Below are 24,532 nucleotides of genomic sequence, written 5' to 3'. Positions count from 1 at the left end.
TCAGTAATAAGTTATTTTCCTGTAAAACGGTACAGTTGAATTTGTACGTAGTTTCTAGACAAGTGAGCTAATTTGATCCTGAAATAATTTAATAATTGAATAAATGTATAATGCTTAGCCTTAAAATGTAGATGAAATAACAGGAATGATACTTCTGGGAACAAGGTTTCCAAGCACAGCAATGATGAGATCAAAGAGCAAGAAAATCAGATTGAATTATGCTTTGTGTAGAATACAATATAAGTTTTGCCAGAGAATTCGTGTCCCTTACAAAGATAACTGAGCTCAGTATTTATAGCTATGTCTAGGGAAGGAGGTCCTGGATCGTATCCTCCTTTAATGTTAATTTTGAGGGTCATTGATGTAGACGTAACGTTGAACATAAGTGCCAAATTCTCTGTAACGGACCGTCGCTCTTAATTCTGCAGAATATCACATATTAAATGCTACCAGGCACAGAGCATTTAACACATCTTTATGAACGTTATCCTTTCCGGTGACAAGAAGAATGTTTGAGTTCGGTCTTCGGCCATCCTCGTCTTAGGTTCCACGTGTCCTCCCTTTAGACGACCACGTGTCGTATCATATTTCACCCTATACAGATAGTCCCCCTGCTTTCTGGTGACATAAATTTATGTTAGCGAAAAGTTGGTAGAAACACTTTTTTTTGCGGGAATTACTATAACTCCCTCTGAAGGCTCCAGACAGTTGATTAAACGCACGTCTCTCCGCATTTAATGCTCCAGACAAGCGTCATCCCATGATTCAGCACAACCTTTTCCGATGATCGAGGTAATCATGGCCATGAATTTAACCGCCAAAATTTTACTTATACGCAACATTCTTTTCCTTTGCGTTTCATAATTTCTCGAGCTTCCCATTTGCATATTTGTTTTCCATACTTTCTCTAATTCTCTTTAATCATAAAACCTTTTCTTTCTTCTTTTTCAATGGCTTCTTCCTCCAAGCATGCTGGTTCTTCAAAGAACAAGAACAAAGCTGAGGATTTTGCTCCTCCAACGGTGAGTTCCATAATTCCAAGAAAACTCAGTATCACAAAGGACCTTGAAGAGAAATTCCCTACTGTTAACCCTCGTACATAGGCTTTTAGCAGGTACCCTTCTTCTATTCGTCCTTCCAGTATTCCTGCTGTGAAGGAAGACTGTCGCTTCCATGAGTTGGATATCATTGCTCCTGATCTACCGGAGCGAGTGACCCTTCCCAAGGAAGGTTTTACATACTTTTACATATACCCCTTTACTTTGTGTGCGTTTTCTTTAAGCGGAGAACTTGATTGTTTGATTGCGGAGTTTTTGCCTTCGCTACCAAGTGTGTCTGGCACATATAAGTCCTTAAGTGTGGAGGACGGTCGCATGTCTTTGACGCTTGTGCCAGGAAACTGGAGAGGAGCTAACCTTAGCTCATATGATAAATTCTATTCTCCCAAAATCTTCCGCGGGAAAATGATAAACCTCTGCAAGCGTAGCCACCATGCTTTGTTGTCTAGCACAGATGATGACAATGGTCGTGGATGGATGGAATGGTTCATTGCAGTCGCCACCAACGACATCGTTTCGCCACCAACGACATCATTCCGACAACAACTTCATCCTTTCCGATCGCTTGGAACCGCACTCGTAAGTTCTTTGTTTAGTATTTATTTTCACTAGATATTCTTTTATGGCCATATCAGCTCTTCACCCTTTGCATGTTTTAGCAACTCGATGGATCCCACTGGTGGTGGAAGGTCTGTATTGGTGGATTCAGAAGATCTTGGACGTCACGATGCCTGGAATTTATTTGTGGAAAGAACTGACCCTTAAATACGGGTGGAAGGCCAAATATTATGGTAATTTTAGTTTACCTTGGTTGAACCCTTCTGACTTGTTCACAAAATTAGGTCTACCTGCAGGCTCTGTTGTTGTCCCATGGGAGGACGTTTTGGTTGATCCTGCTGCTACATCGAGGCTGCTTGAGAAAGCTCTTACTCGAACAGGTATCTCCGGGCTTGTTTCGGGTGCAAACACTTCTTTACGGAGTCCCCGGCCGGAGGATAAGCAACCAAAGAGAAAGCGTTCCTCTGCGTCCAGGGAAAAGAATAAGAGGGCAAAGACTGATGCCCCCAAGTCATCTCCGGTGGCGATGACGACTGGTCCTCCTTCCTGGTCGGTAATAGACACCGTGATGATTGACGATGATGAAGAATCTAGTGATGAGGGAGCTTCTCTACATAGAAGGCGACAATCCTCATCATCTCAACAGTATGCTCGATCTGTTGAGATAGTTACACCAACCGAAGATGATGTCTCGACACTTTGGGGAGAATATGATTTGGTATAAAATGCCAATTCCTGTTTTTGGACCCCAATTGCTATAACCGGTGCTGCGAGGCTGAGTACCGGGTCCTTACCGTCTTTGGTTGGCGAGCATCCAACAGCTAGCACTGCATTTGATACAGCTGCTTCTCACTCCTCAACTCCATCAGCTTCATCTCCACCTTCACCAACACCAGCAACTACTACAACATTTACATCTTCATCCACTCTTCAACCAACAGTTGCTACATCACCTCCATCGACCGCGTATGACCATGAAGAAGGTGTTCATCCTCCACAGTCCCCAGTTCATGGGATTTTGGGGCAAAATTATGGTGCTCATTCTGAAGATCCGCTAAGGAGGAGGAACATTACTCTTTCGATCTCTACCAGATGCAACTTGCTATCCCGGCCGGTGGAGTTTGCTAACTATCTGAAGCCTTTGGCTTTAGAAAAAGACTAGGAAAAGATTCAGGAACTCTCGGGAGAGTGGTTGTTGAACAATGACATGCATAACGCTGCAACGATACGTTCTTTTCTTCCTTCATTACTTCTTCTACCTTTGTATGAATGTATTCTAAGTTTTACTTTTTCTTGTTTTGTAGGCCAACTTTCTTTCTTTTGAGGGCCTTCAAAGGTTGATTCGTGAAAAAAAAGAACTTACTTTCAAACGGAACCAACTTTTGGTGGAACGAGACGAAACTATTCTCCGCCTCTCGAAACTGGAAACCAAAGCTACTTAGGTCTTTGATTTGGAGGCTTGCTTGCAGCAAAGCGAGCAAGAGGTGGTAACCCTTAGCCAAGAAATTGGCCCGTTGAGGGTTAGTTTTGATGAAGCTAAGGCCAATTGGGCTGAAGTCCAGGACATCATTCTTACTGCAACCGAGTAACATACTTAGAAGTAGCCTTGAACTCCAAACTCGAAGAGCTTGCTGTTGTGGGGGCGAAACACACCCATCTAGAAGAGAAGTACAAGAAAACTATCGAGCATAATAGGCTTTTTAGTTTAACTGTCCGCGACCTTGTCGTCAGCCTCAAATCTGCTAGGTCCGCCTGGGAAAGCCTTTCTGCCGAGGTTACCCAATACAATATGCTAGGTCCCTCATTGTTGAAAACACTTATTCCATGTACAATATGAGGAGAAAAACCTTGGAGGAGGCCAAAGCTAGTATCATCGACTTTGATGCCGAAATTGCTAAGGCCCGAGAGCTTGAGTTAGCTGCTAAAAATGGACTCCCGGTGCAGTCTGATACTCTAGGTTCTTCTGGTTCTGATTCAGAGTTTTTGGAAACTGAAGAGGGATCGGAAGGTGACGATGCTGAAGACCAAACTGGGGAAAACGTCGAGCCATCGGTGGACTCACCAACTTCTCCCGGGAATGCGGACACTTCTCTTTCTCCTGGTCACGGAGGCGCTGTAGTTTAGCTTTTCTTTTCTTTTTCCCATTTGGCACGTTCTTGTAAATAAAGATATATTTTTGCTCAAGTATCATTTAACACTTACTTTCATTTGAATATCCATGCAAGTCTTTAATATTTGCATTTGCTCAAGAGTTCAGCGCACGTTTTCCTGTTCGCCCTTTACTATGTGTAGTCTTGAATGTGTTTTCCTCGAAGCATTTTGGTTCCGAGCATTATCCCTTTTACGTGAGGGTTTCTATAAGTATTTGTGCAAGTTTACTTTTTGTGTCCTTTTCATATATGGCTTCGGGTATATTTTTCCCCGAAGGCATTTTTGATTCCGGGCATAGATTCTTCCGGAACCAACCCTTTAACATGAAGGTTTTTATAAGAGAGGGCCCTCTTATGTTTACGGTGCTCTTGAAGAGGATGAATCCTGTTCATTATGGCACTAGCATTTTAAGTACTTGTTTAACTTTCAAATGACAAAGTTTATTCATCATTCAGACGAGAAACAAGATAAAAACAAAAGGGTTTTATTTTATTCCTTCTATTTTCAAAAGATACATAAGCATTCGCTATGCTGAAAATAAATTGCCATTACTTATGGCCTATCTTGTACAACTTATTTCTACGGGGCTGGATGCGCAGTCCCCGGTCCCGATGATGTGTTTAGTTTCCAGATTTTCGTTCCCCGGTTGATGTGTCAATCGTTGTTGCTGTATCCTCATATCATTCCACCCTTCAGTGTTCGAATGCGAAGAGTGCGAATTGGAACACTGGAAGTTTTGTATCTTCTAATATTCCACTAATGAATTGCTAGATAATCCTCAACTTGGTAACACAACTTTATTTCCCCTCAGGAATTTATGCTATCAAGCGAAGGAATATATAACAACTAGGAAGTTGTTCGGTAGCAAACATTACTTCCTGGTGGGAATTTTCTACCAAACCAAAGATTATCTAATCGTCCCCGAGTGTAAGTTTGCTCGTTTGCCTTGCTATCAAAGGTCGTATCGTTGATGTCTTCGTAGTATGATCTTATGTTGCTGCCTCATTAAAAACCTTGCCAGAAAAACCCAATTGGGACAAAAACTGAACGAAGGGAAAAAGAGTGCAGTACATACTTTCCGCTTGAATAATGTTCATCAGAAATAATATCTTTTGAGGTGTGCCACATTCCAGTTGCTAGGAAATTTGTCTCCATTATGGTTCTCCAACTCATATGATCCTTTCCCAGTGATAGTTGAAATATGGTAGGGACCTTCCCACGTTGGACCTAGCTTCCTTGCGTTAAGCTCCCGGGTTATTTGGGTTACTTTCCTCAGAACCAAGTCTCCTACTTTGAAATAATGGAAGTTGGCTCTTCGATTATAATATCTCTCCATTCTCTTCTTTTGAGCTACCATTCTTACATGCGTCAAGTCCCTGCATTCCTCGAGCAGTTCCAACTTGATTAACATCGCTTCGTTGTTCGATTCTTCATCTGCCCGAAAATATCTCAAAGTGGGTTCACCTACTTCCACCGGGATTAGGGCTTCAGCACCATACATAAGGAAAAAAAGAGTTTCTCCTGTACTCGATTTGGCCGTTGTTCGGTAGGCCCATAGAACTCCAGGAAATTCTTTGGGCCATTTGCCTTTTGCCGCTTCCAACCTTTTCTTGAGGTTTTGAATAATCACTTTGTTTGTTGACACCGCTTGACCGTTTGCGCTCGGATGATAAGGGGAAGACGCGATCCTCTTTATCTTCAAATCTTTGAGGAACTCTGTAACTTTTGCACCTATAAGCTATAGCCCATTATCGCATGCTATTTCTTTCGGTATTCCGAATTTGCAAATTATATTTTCCCACAGGAAATCGACCACTTTGCGTTCTCTGATATTCTGATAAGGACCTGCCTCCACCCATTTTAAAAAATAGTTAGTCAAAATTAAAAGAAACCTTACCTTTCTGGGAGCCGGTGGCAACGGTCCGACGATATCCATCCCCCATTTTATGAACGGCCATGGGGACGGAACCGAATGTGAGGGTTCTGCTGGTTGGTGTACTAGTGGTGCGTAGCGTTAGTACTTATCACATTTTCGTACGAAAGGCTTTGGCGTTTTGTTTCATGCGAGGCCAATATCCTGCCTGTACCAACTTCAACACGAAAGAATCTATGCCTGAGTGATTGCCGTGTATCCCTTCATTGACTTATCTCATGACATAATTAGCTTCTGACGTTCCTAAGCATCGGGCCAACGGGCCTTGGAAGGATTTTCTATACAATTGGCCTCTCTTGAAGCTATAACGTGCAGCTCTGGCACGTAATGCCTGTGATTCTTTGGGGTCTTCTGGCAACTTCACGTGCTCATGATAGTTGATTATTTTATTTCTCCAGTCCCAGATCAGACTAGTAGAATTTACCTCATAATAACTATCCGTATCCAGAACTGAGCTCATCAGTTGTACAACCGTCCCAGATTCTGATTCCTTTATTTTTGTCGATGATCCTAAGTTTGCTAATGCATTCGCTTCTGTGTTATCCTCCCTCGGGATGTGAATAATTGACCATCCCCAAAATCGCGCCAAAAGAGCCTGGACCTTTACCACGTATTGTTGCATACGTTTTTCTTTGGTATTAAAGATCCCATAGGCCTGATTTACCACCAGTTACGAGTCACATTTAATTTTGATAACCTCAGAATCGAGTCCCCAAGCCAATTCGAGCCCTTCAATCAAAGCTTCATACTCTGCTTCATTATTAGTTAAAGGGATCGTTCTGATGACTTTCCTTAGGGTTTCTCCCGAAGGCGTGATTAAGACTATTCTGAGTCTAGACCCTTTTACGTTGGAAGCTTCATCCTTAAATAAGGTCCAGACCCCCGATGTCGATTCTGACACTATTACTGCCTCCTTAGTTGCCAAAGGCAATAGTCCCAGACTGAAATCGGCCACGAAGTCAGCCAAGACTTGCGACTTAATTGCAATCCTCGGTTTATATTCTATGTCGAACTCACTCATTTCGACATCACATTTGGCCAATCTGTCCGAGATCTCGGGTTTATGGATGATGTTCCGTAAAGGGAAAGTAGTCACAACAACTATCATATGACATTGGAAGTAGGGCCTTAACTTCCGAGTGGCGACTACGAGAGCTAAGGCTAGTGTTTTCAAATATGGGTAGCGAGTTTCTGCTCCCATTAAAATTTTGCTAACATAATAGATGGGAAATTGTGTACCTTCGTCCTCTCGGACTAAAACCGCACTTACCGCAACTTCTGAAACCGCGAGGTAGACTAGCAATGTTTCACCTTCTTTTGGGTTTGAGAGCAATAAAGGGCTCGATAAGTACTTCTTCAGATCCCTCAGATCCTGCTGACACTCCGATGTCCGTTCAAAATTCTTCTTCTTTTTGAGCAGCGTGAAGAAGTGATGACATTTTTCTAATGATCGAGGAATGAACATGCTCAAAGCTGCTAATCTTCCTGTGAGCCTTTGGACTTCCTTTACGTTCGACAATTGATATGGGATATCCTCTATGGCCTTGATTTTGTTGGGGTTTACCTCTATTCCCCTTTGTGAGACCAGAAACCCCATAAACTTACCAGAACTGACCCTGAACACGCAGTTCTCGGGATTAAGCTTCATGTTATGCTTCCTCAAGATGTCGAATGTTTCTTACAAATACTTAAGATGGTCACCTGCATTCAAAGACTTAACGAGCATATCGTCTATATAAACTTCCATAGTCTTTCCTATTTGATTTTCGAACAGCTTATTTACGAGCCGTTGATAAGTGGCTCCGACATCTTTCAATTCGAAGGGTATTACATTGTAACAATATGTACCGAAATTCGTTATAAACAAAGTTGTTTCCTTATCTTCCGGGTTCATCATGATTTGGTTGTACCCGGAATAAGCATCGAGGAAACTCATCAACTCATGCCCAGCCGTGGCATAAATTATTTGATCAATATTTGGCAGTGGGAACGAGTCTTTTGTGCATGCCTTATTAAGGTCTTTATAGTCTACACACATGCGAAATTTATTGTTCTTCTTAGGAACTACTACTACATTAGCTAGCCAGTCCAGATATCTTACATCTCAGACCGAACCGATTTTAAGCAAGCGGGTTACCTCTTCTTTGATGAATTTATTCCTAACCTCGTCAATAGAGTATTTCTTCTGTCTTACTGGAGGTACGGTGGGATCAAAACTCAGCTTGTGCACGGCTATTTCCATCAGTATACCTGTAATATCCTAGTGCGACCATGCAAAACAATCAGCGTTAAATTTAAGGAATTCAATAAAACCAGACTTGAGCTCCGGGTGCAGTCCTGTCCCCCAAATGGAACTTTCTTGCTAGGAATTCCTCGAACAATACAACTTGCTCTAGTTCCTCCGTCGTGGACTTCGTTGCATTCGTTTCTTCTAGAACTTGGTGTTACACCCCGTACTTCAGACGTCACTGTCATTATAGGATTATTTAATATAAACTCAAAAAGGGAGAAATCCTTTTACACAGATAAGAAAGGTTTACCGAAATCTTAAGTAAGTTAAGATGAATATGAGACTTGTTAATCATGATTTAAATAATTTTAAAGTCATAATATGTCTACATATGATGCTTGGATAGAAAATATGAAGTTTGGAAGAAAATCGGATTAAAGTTACGGAAATACCGACTAAGGATTTGCCCTGTAATAGAGCTTTTTGAGACATATATATCGTGTGCTATATGAGGTATTTTTGGGACATATTATATACCAAATTGAAGGTCTTGGAATGTAGTTTCCAACGCTCTTAACTATTTGTTCATACGATATCCGGATAAAATGATAGATGCATCGGAAGATGGGCGAATCAGAGGGTGCCAAGCTAGCACCTTTTGACTTTTCAAAAGTTGTTATATTGTTTTAACTCGTCTCTCTCTCTCTTCAATTTTTCACATAATCTGACCAGAGAAATCCATAAAAAATGGTCCTTGATTTCTCTACAAGAGCTTCAAATAATACTAACATCCCGGGCACGAAATCGAGAAGCGATAACATCAGAACGATCCCTACGACGTAAGTATCGCTATATCGCCTCTCTTTTTCTTTGTAGTTTGAGTTTTGGAATGTATTTAATAGTTAATAAAAATTCCTAATTTATGTATTTAAGCTTTAGAATATTAATAAAAGTTGATAAATTCATTTCCTAAAAGGTTAGACCTCACGGGACGGTGATCGGAAGCCGTGAGTTCGAGTTATTTGACTTATAGTGGACTGTTTTGTGGGATGTTTTGTGTTGCTCTTGGGATGTCTATTGTGATGTTGATTTATGGAGTTTGGAATGATAAATATGGCATGGAGAAATACCACATGTGGTAGGGTAGTAGGTTGGTCGCTCGTCGTTATAGTTACAGGCTAATTGATAACTTGTTGATTGGGTGTATTATGGTATATTTGGGGGTTTTGTTGTATTTAAGGTCCCGGATTATAATTAGGTTGGTTTTGAGTTTCTTATTGTATTATAATTGTATCTCTCCTATAGTAGGCTTGATGAAGTAGTAAAATCAGGGAAAATGCTGCCCGTTTTATTTTAGAATCGAGTTATCATTTGAGATATGTAATATACTACCGCCATCTAAATTGTACACGTATTTCTTTTCTATAGGGTTGGCACGCTAGTTTTCATAAGCTTGTTGAGTTGCACTGACGACTTGAGGCATGCTAAGGCTATCCCTTCTTTCTTTTTGGCATGATCCAAATGATACAAATGAAATGAGTAAAATACGCAACTTTCATAAATGACTTTATTCATAGAAATACTAGGGGTGTCTATATTCTTGAGTACCTAGGTGAATTATTATTATATACTCTATTCATGGGTCTCGGAAAAATATGTATTTGATAAAGTTTGTCTGAAAGGCATATTGATTTTATGATATTCGAGAAATCTTATTAATATATTTCTTATGCATTTCATGCATTTGGGTCATATTATATACCAAATTGAAGGTCTTGGAATTTAGTTTCCAATGCTCTTAAATTTTCATTCATACGATATCCTGATAAAAAGATATAAGCATCGGAAGGTGAGCGAATCAGAGGGTGCCAAGCTAGCACCTTTTGACTTTTCAAAAGTTGTTATATTGTTTTAACTCGTCTCTCTCTCTCTCTCTCTCTTCAGTTTTGCACATAATCTGATTAGAGAACTCCATAAAAAATGATCCTTGCGTTCTCTACAAGAGCTTTAAATAATACTAATATCCCGGGCACGAAATCGAGAAGCGATAACATCAGAACAATCCCTACAACGTAAGTATCGCTATATCGCCTCTCTTTTTCTTTGTAGTTTGAGTTTTGGAATGTATTTAATAGTTAATAAAAATTCCTAATTTCTATATTTAAGCTTTAGAATATTAAGAAAAGTTGATAAATTCATTTCCTAAAAGGTTAGACCTCACAGGACGGTGATCGAAAGCCGTGAGTTCGAGTTATTTAACTTATAGTGGACTGTTTTGTGGGATGTTTCATATTGCTCTTGGGATGTCTATTGTGCTGCTGATATATGGAGTTTGGAATGATAAAAAGGGCATAGAGAAACGCCACATATGGTAGGGTAGTAGGTTGGTCGCTCGTCGTTGTAGTTATAGGCTAATTGATAACTTGCTGATTGAGTGTATTATGGTATATTTGGGGGTTTTGTTGTATTGAAGGTCCCGAATTATAATTAGGTTGGTTTTGAGTTTCTGATTGTATTATGTTTGTATCTCGCCTATAGTAGGCTTGAGGGAGCAGTAAAATCAGGGAAAATGCTACCCGTTTTATTTTAGAATCGAGTTATCGTTTGAGATATGTAATATACTACCTTCATCTAATTGTACACGTATTTATTTGCTATAGGGTTGGCACGCTAGTTTTCATAAGCTTGTTGAGTTGCACTGACGACTTGGCATGTTAAGGCTATCCCTTCTTTCTTTTTGGCATGATCCAAATGATACAAACGAAACGAGAAAAATACGCAACTTTCATAAATGACTATATTCATAGAAATACTAGGGGTGTCTATATTCTTGAGTACCTATGTGAATTATTATTATATACTCTATTCCTGGGTCTCAGAAAAATATGTATTTGATAAAGTTTGTCCGAAAGGCATATTGATTTTATGATATTCGAGAAATCTTATTGACGTATTTCTTATGCATTTCATACATTTATACATGTACATTGACCCATGACCATAAGGCGTTATATACGTATATATTATATGTATATGGGATATGGGAAAAGATTAAGGCGTTATATACGCACCACCACCTGATCAGCTGGTATACGTTGATATTTTTGCCCACAGTGGCTGAGATGATATGATGGGATGCCCTCAGAGGATTGATGATGTTATGTCCGCATATACCTATGCATGGTATGGAATTTATACGCACATGCATGGCATTATAATATTTTTTATGATTCAGAGAGCTATTCAGAATTACAGGTTGAGTTCTTTACTCTATGTTTCTCTCATGACTTTTATTTACTGATGTTCATTCCTTACATACTCGGTACTTTATTTTTACTGACGTCCCTTTTTCCTGGGGACGCTGCGTTTCATGCCCGCATGTCCCGATAGACAGTTTGAGAGTTCTCCTAGTAGGCTATCAGCTCAGCAGAAGGTGTTTGTGCACTCCACTTGCTCCGGAGTTCCCTATTTGGTCAATATGATTTTAATATGTATTGTTTGGTATGGTGGGGCTCTGTCCCGACCTTTATGATATTTATGTACTCTTAGAGGATTGTAAACAAATGTCATGTATACGGATACTAGTATGGCCTTATAGGCCAGTACGTCATATGTATAAGTCATTATATCAAGTTGGGTCACCCTATATTGAGTATTTCCTCATGTTTTATTCTACTTATCTCACGACAGCCTCTCCGGCTCAATTACCTATGATAGTATGATACGAAAGATACTTTACGTTGGTACTCGATTGAGTAAGGTACCAGGTGCCCATCACGGCCCATCGGTTTGGGTCGTGACATTTGGAAATATCTCGGCACCTGATATTGTTTTGATGACTGTGCTTCCGGGCTATCTCCTTTTAGCTCAGGAGTAGGTGCCAGTTCCTGTAATTTCTATGTTGTGCGTTCCTTTCCTTTGCTATTGGAAACTGAGATTGCATTCATCTCCCTTGCTGTCGGTTGATCGCCTCTTATCTGCTTAATTCCTTCGGGTGTTGGAAACTTCAGCAACTGGTGATATGTTGAGGGTACAACTTTCATCTCGTGTAATTATTGCAGGTTAAAGATAATTTTTAAGTAATTATTGCGTCTTAATGGCACTTTTACGTACCTAACGCATCTTAAGGGTCGTTTTAACAAGTGGTGGCAAATAGGCGGGTTTGGCTGAATTTGGGCGGGTCAAGATGGGTTAGGCCAATAAATGGGTCATTGCCCAACCCAATCCAAAGTTTAATTGGGCTAAGATGGGCTGGGTCAAGATGGGCTAAACAATGAGTCATAGCCCAACCCGCCCAACTTGACCCATATATTTAGAACCATGCTCATTTTGCATAAATAAAGCCTATGTATAAAAGGTAAATAAATACTATTAGTATTTTGAGAATCAAAATATATTTTATTAAATAACAAATTAGTATTTAAAATGTGTGAGTTGAAAAATATTTTGCGGGTGTGGGTGGTGCAGAAAAAGTGAAAAACGAAAAAATAGAAAATTAAAAATACAAAAAAAAAAGTTATTTTTTTTGACGCGGGGAGGGGGAGGGGGTCTGGGGGTGCTGTAGAAAAAGAATTATAGAAAATTAAAAATACAAAAAAAGAAATTTTGAGGGGGGTTAACAGGATGGGTGGTGATAAAAAAAAAAAAAACAAAAAAACAGAAAATAGAAAATTAAAAATACAAAAATAAAAGTTAATAAAAATTAGGTGGTGGGGGTGGGGTGGTGGGTGGTAACTAAGTAAAATTCTAGATAAGTTGGGTCAAATAACACAGTGGAAGTGGGACAAGATAGCCATGGACTTTGTCTGTGAGATCCCTTTATTTTGGGGTGAGCTTCATGGGTTGTATTTAGGCTACTTCATGGGTCAGAATGAGCTATAAAAAATAATGGGTTAACTTGGGCTAAAATAGACCCATGAGCTAAAATGTTATAGCCCAACCCATTAATCTCTGGGCGGGTTAGATGAGTTTGGGTTCAAATTTCCACCTCTAGTTTTGACGTACTTAATGCATTTTAAAGGCAATTTTTACGTGTTTAATGCGTCTTAAAGGCAAAAGAAACTGACTCTGGCCTTTGCTATATCAGTGAGTGAACGACAATGTGGTTAAAAGTTGAAATTCTGATGATTGCCTTATTTGATTATCTATATTAGTTGTTATAATCCCCATATTGGTTATTTCTTGTTAGTTGTGGTATTTCACGGTTGGTTAAACAAACTCTATAGCCTATTTGGCCAAGCTTCTCCAAAGTCAAAAGTATTTTTCAACTGCTTCTCACCAAAAGTACTTTTGAGAAAAGCACTTTTAAGAAGAAAAAAAAAATACTTTTCAGAATAAGCTGATTTTTGCAAGTTGGCCAAACAGGCTATTAGTTGTGGTGCTTCATGGTGGTATATTTTTATGAAAGTGAAATTACATTAATTAGCAATAGCAAGATAAGACCAATGCCAATATGGTTATTTCTTAGTACTAGTTTTTTCGTTCTTGCTTTCGTTATATATGTATCGGTCAAAATCTGTCTTTAGAATATTTTAGCCAAGATAATACTAAGAAAAGAGTTCTCAAGTCATCATTTGTCGAGATGGCCCAAGAAGCAGCAAAGTCGTTGGTCGAAGAGTCAACGAGAGTCGTAGTCGAGGCGTCAACAAGGATCGAGGTCGAGCACCGTTGACAAAGCTATAATGGCTAGTTTTCAAGATAGGATATTAAAGATAATATTCTAGTGGATATTCTCTGCACTTGTACTATTAGAGTTTCTTAGGAACATGTCCCATATAAATAGAAAAAAAGGACAATGATAGGGGCATGTGATATTCATTTGTAAAGAATACATTTTGACTTGAAGATTCGACTCTCACTTACTAAGATATAAACATTAACTTTTTAGTGAGATTCTTGTTCATACTTTTCCATGAGATCCGAGAATAACTCAAATATTCAAAGATTTGTCTATCATTCATTGTCAGAAGGAAGATCCACTTATTCCATTATTTATTGGGTGAATCATTCTTCCTATTTACTTAAATGCCATTTATTGTTGTTCATTATTATTGAATATGTATACGGGTGAAACTGGACCCGTAAGCTAGCCCGGTTCACGATAAAATCAATCGAGGTAAGGGACTCATCGAGGCAAGCACCGGGGGCACGATGCCCGCCCTCGAGTATATCGAGGCCATGACCCCGGGATCGGTCCAAACCCCAAAAGACTTTAGAGAGCATTATTGGGCAATCGAACATGATTAACGGAAGGCCGTAATATCCGTGACCAACAGGGTATCACGGCGCAGATCTCAGCACGCACCGACGAGAATCAAGTAATTAGTTAAAACTCAACTTGTGCACGACTATTTCCATCGGTATACCTGTCATATCCTAGTGCGACCATGCAAAACAATCAGCTTTAAATTTAAGGAATTCAATAAAACCAGACCTGAGCTCCGGGTGCAGTCCTGTCCCCAAATGGAACTTTCTTTCTAGGAATTCCTCGAACAATGCAACTTTCTCCAGTTCTTCCGCCTTGGACTTCGTTGCGTTCGTTTATTCTAGAACTTGGAAATATCTCGGCACCTGATATTGTTCTGACAACTCTATCTCCTTCTAGGTAAGGAGTAGGTGCCAGTTCCTGTAATTGCTATGTTGTACGTTCCTTTCCTTTGCTACTAAAAATTGAGATTGCATTCATCTCCATTGCTGTCAGTTGATCACCTCTTATCTGCTTAATTCCTTCGGGCGTTGGAAACTTCAACAAGTGGTGATATGTTGAGGGTACAACTTTCATCTCGTGTAACCATGGCCTTCCCAGGATGATGTTATATACCATGTCACCATTTACTACTTCGAAGAGAATTGTTTTCATTACTCCTTCAACGTTCGTGAGCAGCAATATCTCTCCCCCGGTCGTTATGATCGCAAGGTTGAATCCGATGAGGAGCTTTGTTGTCGGAATTATGCTTCCGGTGAGTTTAGCTTGCTCCAATACTCTCCATTGTATGATATAAGCCGAACTTCCTGGATCTACTAGAACACGTTTAATCTTAAAATCTAACACATGTAAAGAAATTACTAGTGCGTCGTTATGTGGTAACAACAATACCTATGCGTCCTCCTCCATGAAAGTGATATCGTCTTCCCGGAGTCTTTTACTATGAGTTATTGATCATGTTGTCTTCTTTGCTTCCGAAAAGGTGACCCCGTTAATCTCATTCCCTCCGAAGATCATATTGATCATTTAGCGAGGAGATTCTTCTCCTGCTTTCGAAGGTTCCACGTTGTCTCTGTTAGGACCATAATTGTTCTTAGCTCGATCACTCAAGAATTCTCTGAGGTGACCATTCTTCAATAGTGTCGCCACTTCTTCCCGGAGGCGCCGGCAGTCCTCTGTCCGGTGACTGTTCGTCCTATAGTACTCGCACCATAAGTTGAGATCTCTCTGGCTGGAATTGTATCTCAGAGGCCTCGGGAATCGTGCATCTTTAATGTTTCTCATGGATGACACCAAATCCATTATACTGACATTGAAGTTATATTTCAATAACTTGGGATGGATCCCGAGACCCCGACGTCTCCTTATCCTGGAGTGATCTATCATTTCGGCCACGATCGGTCCCTCTGTCAATGATGAACTTATTTGCTGCCCGGAAGTTTCTGCCATGGCCTTCGATCCTCTCGTTGGGCAAAAACCAGCCCCTCGAAGTCCGTCTGTTCGCGTCATAGTCATCATTTGGTTTTTCTCTACTCTTCTCCCGTTCTTTGGCCGATGATGTAGAACCGACTTGGTCATCTTCGATTCTTATCTTTGACTCGTACCGGTTGTGGACATCTGCCCAAGTTGTCGCTTGGAGCTCAAGTAGGCTCTCCTTCAGCTTCCGGGAAGCGTCTGAGCTTCTCAGATTCAATTCTTTAGTGAATGCTTTAGCTGCCCATTCATCCGGGACAGCCATGAGCGACATTTTCTCTTTCTGGAATCGGGTAACAAACTCTCGTAGTAATTCAGATTCTCCCTGTGCAATCCCGAATATGCCGACTTTCCGGGATTGTACTTTTCTGGCACCGCCATGAGCCTTGATGAAAGAATCCACGAGCATCGGTAATAATGACTACCACGTTAGGGCTCCCCTTGTGAGAGTTTCTCTAAATTTCTTTAGCAACACAGATTCAATTTTGCGAGGAGCTAAATCATTTCCTTTTGCCGCCATTGTGTAGGTGGTAATATGCTTCTGTGGGTCTGAAGTCCCATCATACTTCGGCACTTCAGGCATTTTGAACCGCTTCAAAATTAGTTTTGGTCCCGTGCTCCGCTTGTACGATAATTGAGTATACTTCTTCGAGTCCGGGCCTTTCAATATTGGTGACGCGCCCGGAATTTGGTCCATGATGGCGGTTACTTCCCTCATAAACCGTAAAAGTTCATTTTTGAATGGGCCATTCTCGTTGTTGAGACCGGATCTACTCCTTCAGTCCCTGTCGGAGCCAACTTCGCCCCTGGGAATGTTGTTGTCGACTCTCTGCGTGATTTGGTTTGCGGGAATACCGGAAGGAATTTAATATCGTCTGTTTGCATTATTTGAAGCCCCCGATAGCGCCTGTTTCATTTCAGTCATAACCTGATCCTGCCGCGTGAGATGGCCTAGAATGATTGTCTATTATTCTCGTAGGACCCTCACAACATCCACGACATGCTCCTCGTCAGCATCATTGGGAGTTGTCTCTCGAACCTGTCGAGGGTTCTGCCCGCCATGCACCGGCGTGACATCATTTTTCTCGTTGCGGGTGTCACTGATTGAATCCTCAAAATGAGGCTGATGCCCTTGAATTTCAGAGTTGTGCGTGTTGTTAATAATGTTATCTGCCATTTTTTAATGATTTTTTCTAAGACAAAATAATCAAATCACATTAGTAAAAAAGGCAAGGATTAATTTAATTGCACGAATGTCTATGCCCCATGGTGGGCACCAAATTATTTACCCGTAAAACGGTACAGTTGAATTTATACGTGGTTTCTAGACAAGTAAACTAATTGATCCTAAAATAATGCAATAATTGAAGAAATGTATAATACTTAGCCTTAAAATATAGATGAAATAACAGAGATGATAGTTCCGGGAACAAGGTTTCCAAGCACAACAATGATGGGATCAAAGAACAAGAAAATAAGATTGAATTATGCTTTGCATAGAATACGTTGTTAGTTTTGCCAGAGAATTCGTGTCCCTTACAATGATAAGTGAGATCACTATTTATAGCTATGTCTGGGAAGGAGGTCCTAGGATCGTGTCCTCCTTTAATGTCAATTATGAGGGTCATTGATGAAGACATGACGGTGAACATAAATGCCAAAGTTTCTGGAACGGACCGTCGCTCTTAATGCTGCAGAATATCTCCTATTAAATGCTACCGGGCGCAGAGCATTTAACACACTTTTATGAACGTTATCTTTTTCGATAACAAGCAGAATGGCTGCATTCGATCTCCGGTCATCCCCATCTTGGGTTCCATGTGTCCTCCCTTTAGACGACCACGTGTCATATCATATTTCACCCTATACATAAGCCAAGACGAACAATCTCATATAAATATTCAGATTATTATCTACAAATTTAAAGCTTGGTATGATCTTAAAGATAAATGGAGAAAATCCTCCTCATAATATCGATGAATTAAAACGTACCTTGCATCGAGAGAGCCAAACTGAAAAATACTCTCAAATTAAAAGCATGAAACAACTAGCAGAAACTCTTCATGCCAAGTTCAATATGAGTCATTTATATCTCAAAATTCGGGAAATAATGTTCTATACATGGTTAGCGTTAAATCATGATCGTCTCATCTAAAAACTTAAGTTATTAAAGAGAATACACTTTTATTTATTTAATTATATATCTCTAATACACCCTCTCACAGTCTCACGTGCCAATGAGATTTTTGTCATAGGCCAAGTATATAGAAACTTCCTTTCTAGTTAAGGTAGTGGTGGAACCACCTTAGGCTAAAATGTAAGAGTTGACACTCATTCGCCGAAAAATTATATTATAAAATTAGGTTAAAAATTTATTTTTATGCATATAAAATTATAAACTATAAGTTGAATTTCCTCATCTTCTTTGTATGTTTATTTCTTTATATTTTGATATCCCTTAGTTAAATTTCTAGCTTCGCTATTAATTTAAAGGGGATGATGACTTAACTCAGAATGGAGTAGACACGCAAGCACGATAAGTTAATACATTGTTTAGGTACTTGCAAGCAAGGTAACACCACCACAGTAAAGGTTGAGATTCTTGAATGATAAGATGCTGTAACATTTAAAAGATTGATTAAAATAAGGATTTAAGTTAGCAAATTCCAATGCAAAACTTAAAAGAGGAACTATTTCACTAACAAGACTTACTACTCTTGGATGACTAGGGAAAACCGTAATGAAACTGCGTCTTTTAGTTGTTATAAACAATTATTTGATTGATGATATTGGACAAGAAACTAGTAGTTCGAAGGCAATAAACCTAGCTTTACTTTATGTAAGACAAGAAAACTCAAAAGGCAACGTCCCTCTCCTATTCTCTCTCCCCCTCTGTCCTAACCAAAGGACAAATCCCATTCTCACCTGTCCATAAACCCATTCCCACACAACTTTTTTACATAGATCATTAACCTAAATATATATAGTCATTCGCCCAATCAATTAACCTAAAAATAGTTGGAGGATAATATATATATATATATATATATATATATATATATATATATATATATATAGTCAAACCTTTCTATAACAGCCTCATTTGTTCTGAATATTTTCGGATGTTATAGCGAAGTGTTGTTATAGAGAACATATATTATAACATAACATGAAAATTGGTTCTGAAAAAAGCCTGACTTTTATAGTGAAATGTTGTTATATATATATATATATATATATATATATATATATATATATATATAACAACATTTCACTATAAAAGTCATGTTATGTTCATGTTATGTTCTCTATATATATCAACTGGTGAATTCATCTGGCTATTTGTATAAAAATTCCTTTTTGATAATCATCTACAACCAAACTTCTCTATAATAATCTCGTTTTTCCGATATCTTTTGGTTGTTATAGTAAAGTATTGTTATAGATGACATATATTATAACATAATATAAAAATCGGTTCAGAGAAAAAACTTGACTTTTATAGTGAATTGTTATTATATAAAAATGTTATTATAGAGAAGTTTGCCTGTATTATTTTGAACGTACTGACTCGACTAATTTAAATTCACGTCGTATAAGGTTCATTATAAGGATATACTCCATGTTAGAGGTTTTTCCATTCTTAAGACTCAACCCTAAAGACTTTTTATATTAAGGTTCAAGAGATTCCATTAATCCCACTGTACTCCCTTGGGCGTGGTCCCTTTCTCATATATAATCTCCTCTATAAAAGTCACGAGACCCCCTAGATCTGCATATGTATGTCCAATTTCAAGAGAGAGATTTTGGCAGAAAAAACTGATAGAGAACTTTCAAACCCCACCCCATTTCACACTTTTTTCTTCATCATCACTCAACTCAACTCAACTATAGCCCCCTGCCTCTAACATTTCAGTCCCAAACTGAAAGTCTTATAATTTGCCAAAGCTTCTTTACTCACTTGTATTAGTTATCTATCTGAAAGTTTTATCTTCACCTCATATTATTTTCTTTCCTTTCTGTCTTTCTCTGTCGGTTGCAAATGTAGGGTTCACCCCACTACTATACTTCTTCTCTTATCTTCTACTCCTTTAATTAAACCCTTTCAATTTTTTTAACTTTTTATGTTTCTTATATTGTTTTTTTCTTTTATGTTTTTCAGGAGTCCAGAAAGAAACCCTCTTGACCTCAACAACTTACCTGAAGACTTTTGTAGAGATGGTAAACAAGTCATTGAAGGTAGCTCTTCATTTAATGGTACTTCACTTTCTCCAAATTAAATAAATAGTACTCTTTTCTTTTTATCTCTTTTTGTCTTCTTCTTGTTGTTGTTGAGAGAAAAAAAATCTTTTTTCTTTGCTACCTTCAATTTAGTTTGGGAAATAAAAAAACAAGAGATGAAAATTTTCAAGCTCTTTCCTCCAATTCTTTTGCCTTTCGATTTTTTTTTAAAAAGAAACAAAAAAATCTCATGTCAGCTAGGTAGTTCTAGCTTCTTTTATCTATTACTAAAACTCTTACATTATTTTCACTTTTATTTGATTTTCTCTTTTAAACAGAAGCTCAAGAACATGCCTTCAAAACCTACAATTTAGTTTGAGAAAAAAATTAAAAAAATTCAAGCTTTATTTTTCCCTTTTTTTTTTTTTTTTTTTTTTGCTTTTCTATAGTGAGAAAAAATGAAACCAAAAATTTCATGCAAGTTGCTAGCTTTGTTTAATCTATTAACGCAGCTCTTATTTTTCACTTTCTTTTAGCAAGAAATAACCTTTTGTATTTATGTAGCAATTCTCTTTTTCACTTTACATAGCAAAACCCTAGTAAAGAAATTGAAAATATATTTATTGTTGATTGGTCTCATCAAAATTTCTACAAAATGGTACATTTGCAGCAGGATATAGGAAAAAGAAAAACGGCGCTAAAGAAGGAAAAGAAGAGTGTGGTAAAGTTTATGAATGTAGGTTTTGTTCCCTCAAGTTCTGCAAATCTCAAGCTCTTGGCGGACATATGAACCGCCACCGCCAAGGCAAGTACTTCTCTTTTCACTTCGTTCGATAAATAAAAATAAGACTGAACAACTAGTAAAATAATAAAATTGATCTGATAATATAAAAATTTCTTACGCAGTCATCTATACAACTTAAACTCATATAGGAAAATCTTTTTTCTTTTTATTTCAAAAAAACAAAGCGAAAAGGAAAACAAGATAGGTTTTGAGCAAATATGAATTACATAAGTGAAGGAGTATTTTTTAATTTTTTTTAGAAAAGAAAATAAATTGGGTTATAAATTTGAGCGTAACAGTATTGGCCAATGATTTTGCAAAGAGGCGTAGTCATGTCAATCTTGTTTTCATAACAAAAGTAGTAACAGTTGGTTGCGGGGAATATATAATATTCTTGGTAAAGGCTCATTCATTCATATATTCTTTGATTTGATTTTGATTTTTATGTTTGAGTTGGGAACAGAGAGGGAGACAGAAACTCTGAACCGGGCTCGTCAGCTCGTCTTCAATAACGATAACCTAATTGCTCCCCCTCACTTAGGGTATGTACATTCCCTCTACTGAACTCTTTCCTTTTTTTTTAAATCGTATTTTTCCTTTTTTATTCGGTTTTAAAAAAATGACACTTTTCTAGTTTGGATATTTTTAATTTATAAACTTCTCATCTTAACTCTAATGACATCGTATTATTTTCGTAAAATAGTTATGGCATATTTAAGATCACAAAATCGAATATAATTTTTAAATTATGTTTCCTATATCATATAGCACCATATAAAATGAAAAGGAAGAAAATACTTTTTTTTTTGCCTCTCTTTGAATAAGCGCTATATATATACCGTTATCGTAATGAAAATTTTTTGGTTATTTATTTTTGTATACCGCCTATATCACACCCTCATAAGGTGCGACCCTTTCCTTGACCCTACGTGAACACATGACGCTTTATGCATCGGCTACCTTTTTTTTATATATACTACTTAGTAGTGAGAATTTATATAGCCAATTCCCACTTGTTTGGTAATAAGAGAATGTTTATATTGTTTATTTTTTCGTGCAGTTGCCAGCCAATTCCTCACGGAGTTGGAGGTTATCATCACCAAGCAGGAAATATTGGTACTGATCCAACACTCTCATATAGACCACCGCCACCACCAGTTTATCCAACAAGGTTATTTTCCGGCCACTCTACCACCCTCTTGCCACCAGGACAACCACCACAACCACCTCATCAACCGCCGTACATGTACCCTTCTCCGCCGCGTCTCCTCTCCTTTTCATCTCAATATCCAACCGGCCATTCAAACGATTACTTTGTTGGCCATGTTCTTTCTGGAAACTCACACTCATCAACTCCTAATAACTTCATGGGATCAGCTTTACCTGATGATAGTAACAATTACACTTGCATTGGTGCACCAATAGGACATGGACTTGGACTTGGCAATGGAAGTAATAGAGGCACAGAAGGGCTTAATAATAATGGATTTTAGTACTCTCTTCGTTTAAGTTTATGTGAACTTTTTCGGGTTTGACTAATATTCGGTAGAATTAATAGAGGGAGTAGTTCTTTCTTGTGCCTTTTCCCTTGTGCTATGTTTTTTATTTATTTTGTTCTTCCAAGTGAGAGACTAAGTGCTAGTCTTAATGATCTTTTTATGTAATGTTGAGAGAGGAGGGTTGAAAAGAGAATACAAAAAAAAAAAAAACTGACAAAATGGGGTCAAGGAAAAGAGAGAGAAGTTTTTTGTTTTTTCTACAGGTTTGGAAACAGCTTTTGAGCCATTTGCCACTCATACTCTAGATAGATATCTAGTTTGGCTTTAAGCTAAGGGGATTTGATTGGAGAGTAACTATATGGTTTGCTTTTACGTACAACAAACCTGTTGTAAATGGAACTAGATTTTCAAGGGTTTTGCTCCTCTACATGGGACAACAAAGTTAGATTTCAACTGAAAGTTAAAAGCTTCATTTTTTGCATGGGAATTTTACTAGTCATTGATCTATACATGGTTTCTCTTGTGCCCACCCCCTCCAAAACTCATATTTTTCTTCTTTCTACGTATCATCTTCCTCTTTAATATTAGCTACGGAAAGTAGGATTTAAGTTAAGTATTGACATTGTAAGAATTTTTTACATTATCAGTGAATTTTAATATGTCAAAGTATGTTATTTATCATTTTTATCAAATTATCAATTAGTAATTATTATGAGATTTAATTATAATTATCAAATAAATAATTATTAGTTGATTGTATATCGTTGAGTTCGGTGGTATCTTCTCATCAATTTAAAGGTGCTACTATGGACCGAAGGAAAATAAAATGGAGCATCTTATTTTTGGAATATCAGTCTGTGAATGCTAAGAATTTATGTCGTATTGTCATAACTACTGTTTTCCGGCCTTTTACTTTCAGTCATTTATAAAACGACAGTCGTCAAAGAGCTTAATTTCTCATCGTTCCACATCTTAGTACATTGATTGCCACGTGGAGCATGATTGAATTCAGCACTAATTTTTTTTTTTATGAGAAGGATTTAAAGGAAATAAATCATTCAACACTAATTCATGATTGATCATCTAATGGTAAAAAACAAGTAAAACTATATCAAGGTTGACCATGAACTTAGTAGATTGAACCACTAACTTTTGATTATATCTGATAAAAACGAATCCAAGATTTAGAGTTAAATATGTCAAATAAGTGTGATCTAATCTTTATATATGTATATTTATGTCAGAGGCGGACCTACCCTAAAGGATAGGGGTTATCGGCCCCCGGTTACCTTGGAAAAAATTATATATGTGTATATATCTTAAGTAACTGGTATATAATATGATTAGTATTCTAGGACTCAAAATTTAGGTAGTTGCATTGCTTGATTTCAGGAGACACAAGTTGACTTTTAGTGTATTGGTTGGGTTCGATTCTCACTCCAGCTTGACATTTGTTCAAATTTTTATTCGATAATGCCTCCGCACTTTTAAATTTTGAATCTGCCTCTCGATCAAGTTGAAAGCACACATAATCCGTCCTAAATCCTCCTTCAATAACTGGTCATCTTTTCCTTAATTAAACGCAGGTAAAACATGAACAAAATATCCATTAGAACCCCCATGATTTGATCTTATAAGGTACTAGAAATGAGATGACCAGAAAATGTGATTTAGTGCTTGTTTACCCGTAAAACGGTACAGTTGAATTTATAATGTTGTTTATAAACAAGTGAATTGATTTGACCCAAAAAGTATGAGTAAATTTCATGGATGGTCATTCAATTTTGTGTATATTACCCAAAAATTATTTTTCTTTCTTTTGTTACACAAAAATCATTTTACTATGCTCTAGTTATCACAATAATCACTTTGACCATATTTTACAAACCTTTCACCTGAAAAGTCTATTATGCCCTTGACATTATAAATCCTCCCATTTATGTAATACCTTCTATATTATATGTTATATAATATATTTTTACCCACAATTTTTTCTTATAATTAAAATAACTTAATATTATTTTATTTATTATTTTATAATATATTTGTAAATTTATTTTTTCTTAATATTAATTGTCAAGATATATAAGTAGCATTATTAAATTTGTCAGTAACATTACCGTGAATAAATCTCTAGTTCACGTTCTTAATCATGCTTAATAAAATATGGTTAATGAAAATTAAAAAAATCAAACCTCATTGATTTATCAACCAAGCCATACCCATTAATTTAATAAACAAAATACCCACATTCAGCAAAATGACACATCAGATTAATACTTTCAAATAAATAATATTAACATATAAATCTTTAAAGAACTTAATATTAAAGGAAAATATCTTTTAAACAAATCTGTTTCTATTATTTAAAATAAATATTTTTTTATCATTTTTATATTTAAAATATTTTCATGTTTGAA

At 37.6% G+C, this 24,532-nt stretch overlaps 1 protein-coding gene across 4 annotated transcripts; it reads left to right on the top strand.

Annotated features, from left to right (window-relative positions):
- Positions 1 to 19,320: 19,320 nt before the first annotated feature.
- LOC104102600 (zinc finger protein JAGGED-like) lies at positions 19,321 to 22,778 on the top strand. 4 transcript variants are annotated; one of them, XM_070187728.1, is made up of 5 exons: positions 19,321 to 19,652; positions 19,771 to 19,865; positions 20,500 to 20,638; positions 21,081 to 21,155; positions 21,674 to 22,778. In XM_070187728.1, coding segments are annotated over exons 1-5 (744 nt in total). In that variant the 5' UTR covers positions 19,321 to 19,650; the 3' UTR covers positions 22,107 to 22,778. The 4 variants fall into 4 exon arrangements, with proteins under 4 accessions (XP_070043829.1, XP_009608650.1, XP_009608649.1 ...); XM_009610355.3 differs by having other exon boundaries at positions 19,322 to 19,652; positions 19,771 to 19,847; positions 20,503 to 20,634; positions 21,077 to 21,155; XM_009610354.3 differs by having other exon boundaries at positions 19,323 to 19,652; positions 19,771 to 19,847; positions 20,500 to 20,634; positions 21,077 to 21,155.
- The last annotated feature ends 1,754 nt before the right edge of the window (positions 22,779 to 24,532 follow it).

This window comes from Nicotiana tomentosiformis, chromosome 10 (assembly GCF_000390325.3).
Source record: "Nicotiana tomentosiformis chromosome 10, ASM39032v3, whole genome shotgun sequence".
NCBI classification, from domain to species: domain Eukaryota; kingdom Viridiplantae; phylum Streptophyta; class Magnoliopsida; order Solanales; family Solanaceae; genus Nicotiana; species Nicotiana tomentosiformis.
Note: the sequence above shows the minus strand (reverse complement) of the source record. Positions and strands in the feature narration are given on the sequence as shown.

Coding starts and splice junctions, on each gene's coding strand:
- LOC104102600 (XM_070187728.1), top strand. Junction 19,866..20,499: donor AGGTAGCTCTTCATTTAATG/GTACTTCACTTT, acceptor GTACATTTGCAG/CAGGATATAGGAAAAAGAAA. Junction 20,639..21,080: donor AACCGCCACCGCCAAGGCAA/GTACTTCTCTTT, acceptor GGGAACAGAGAG/GGAGACAGAAACTCTGAACC.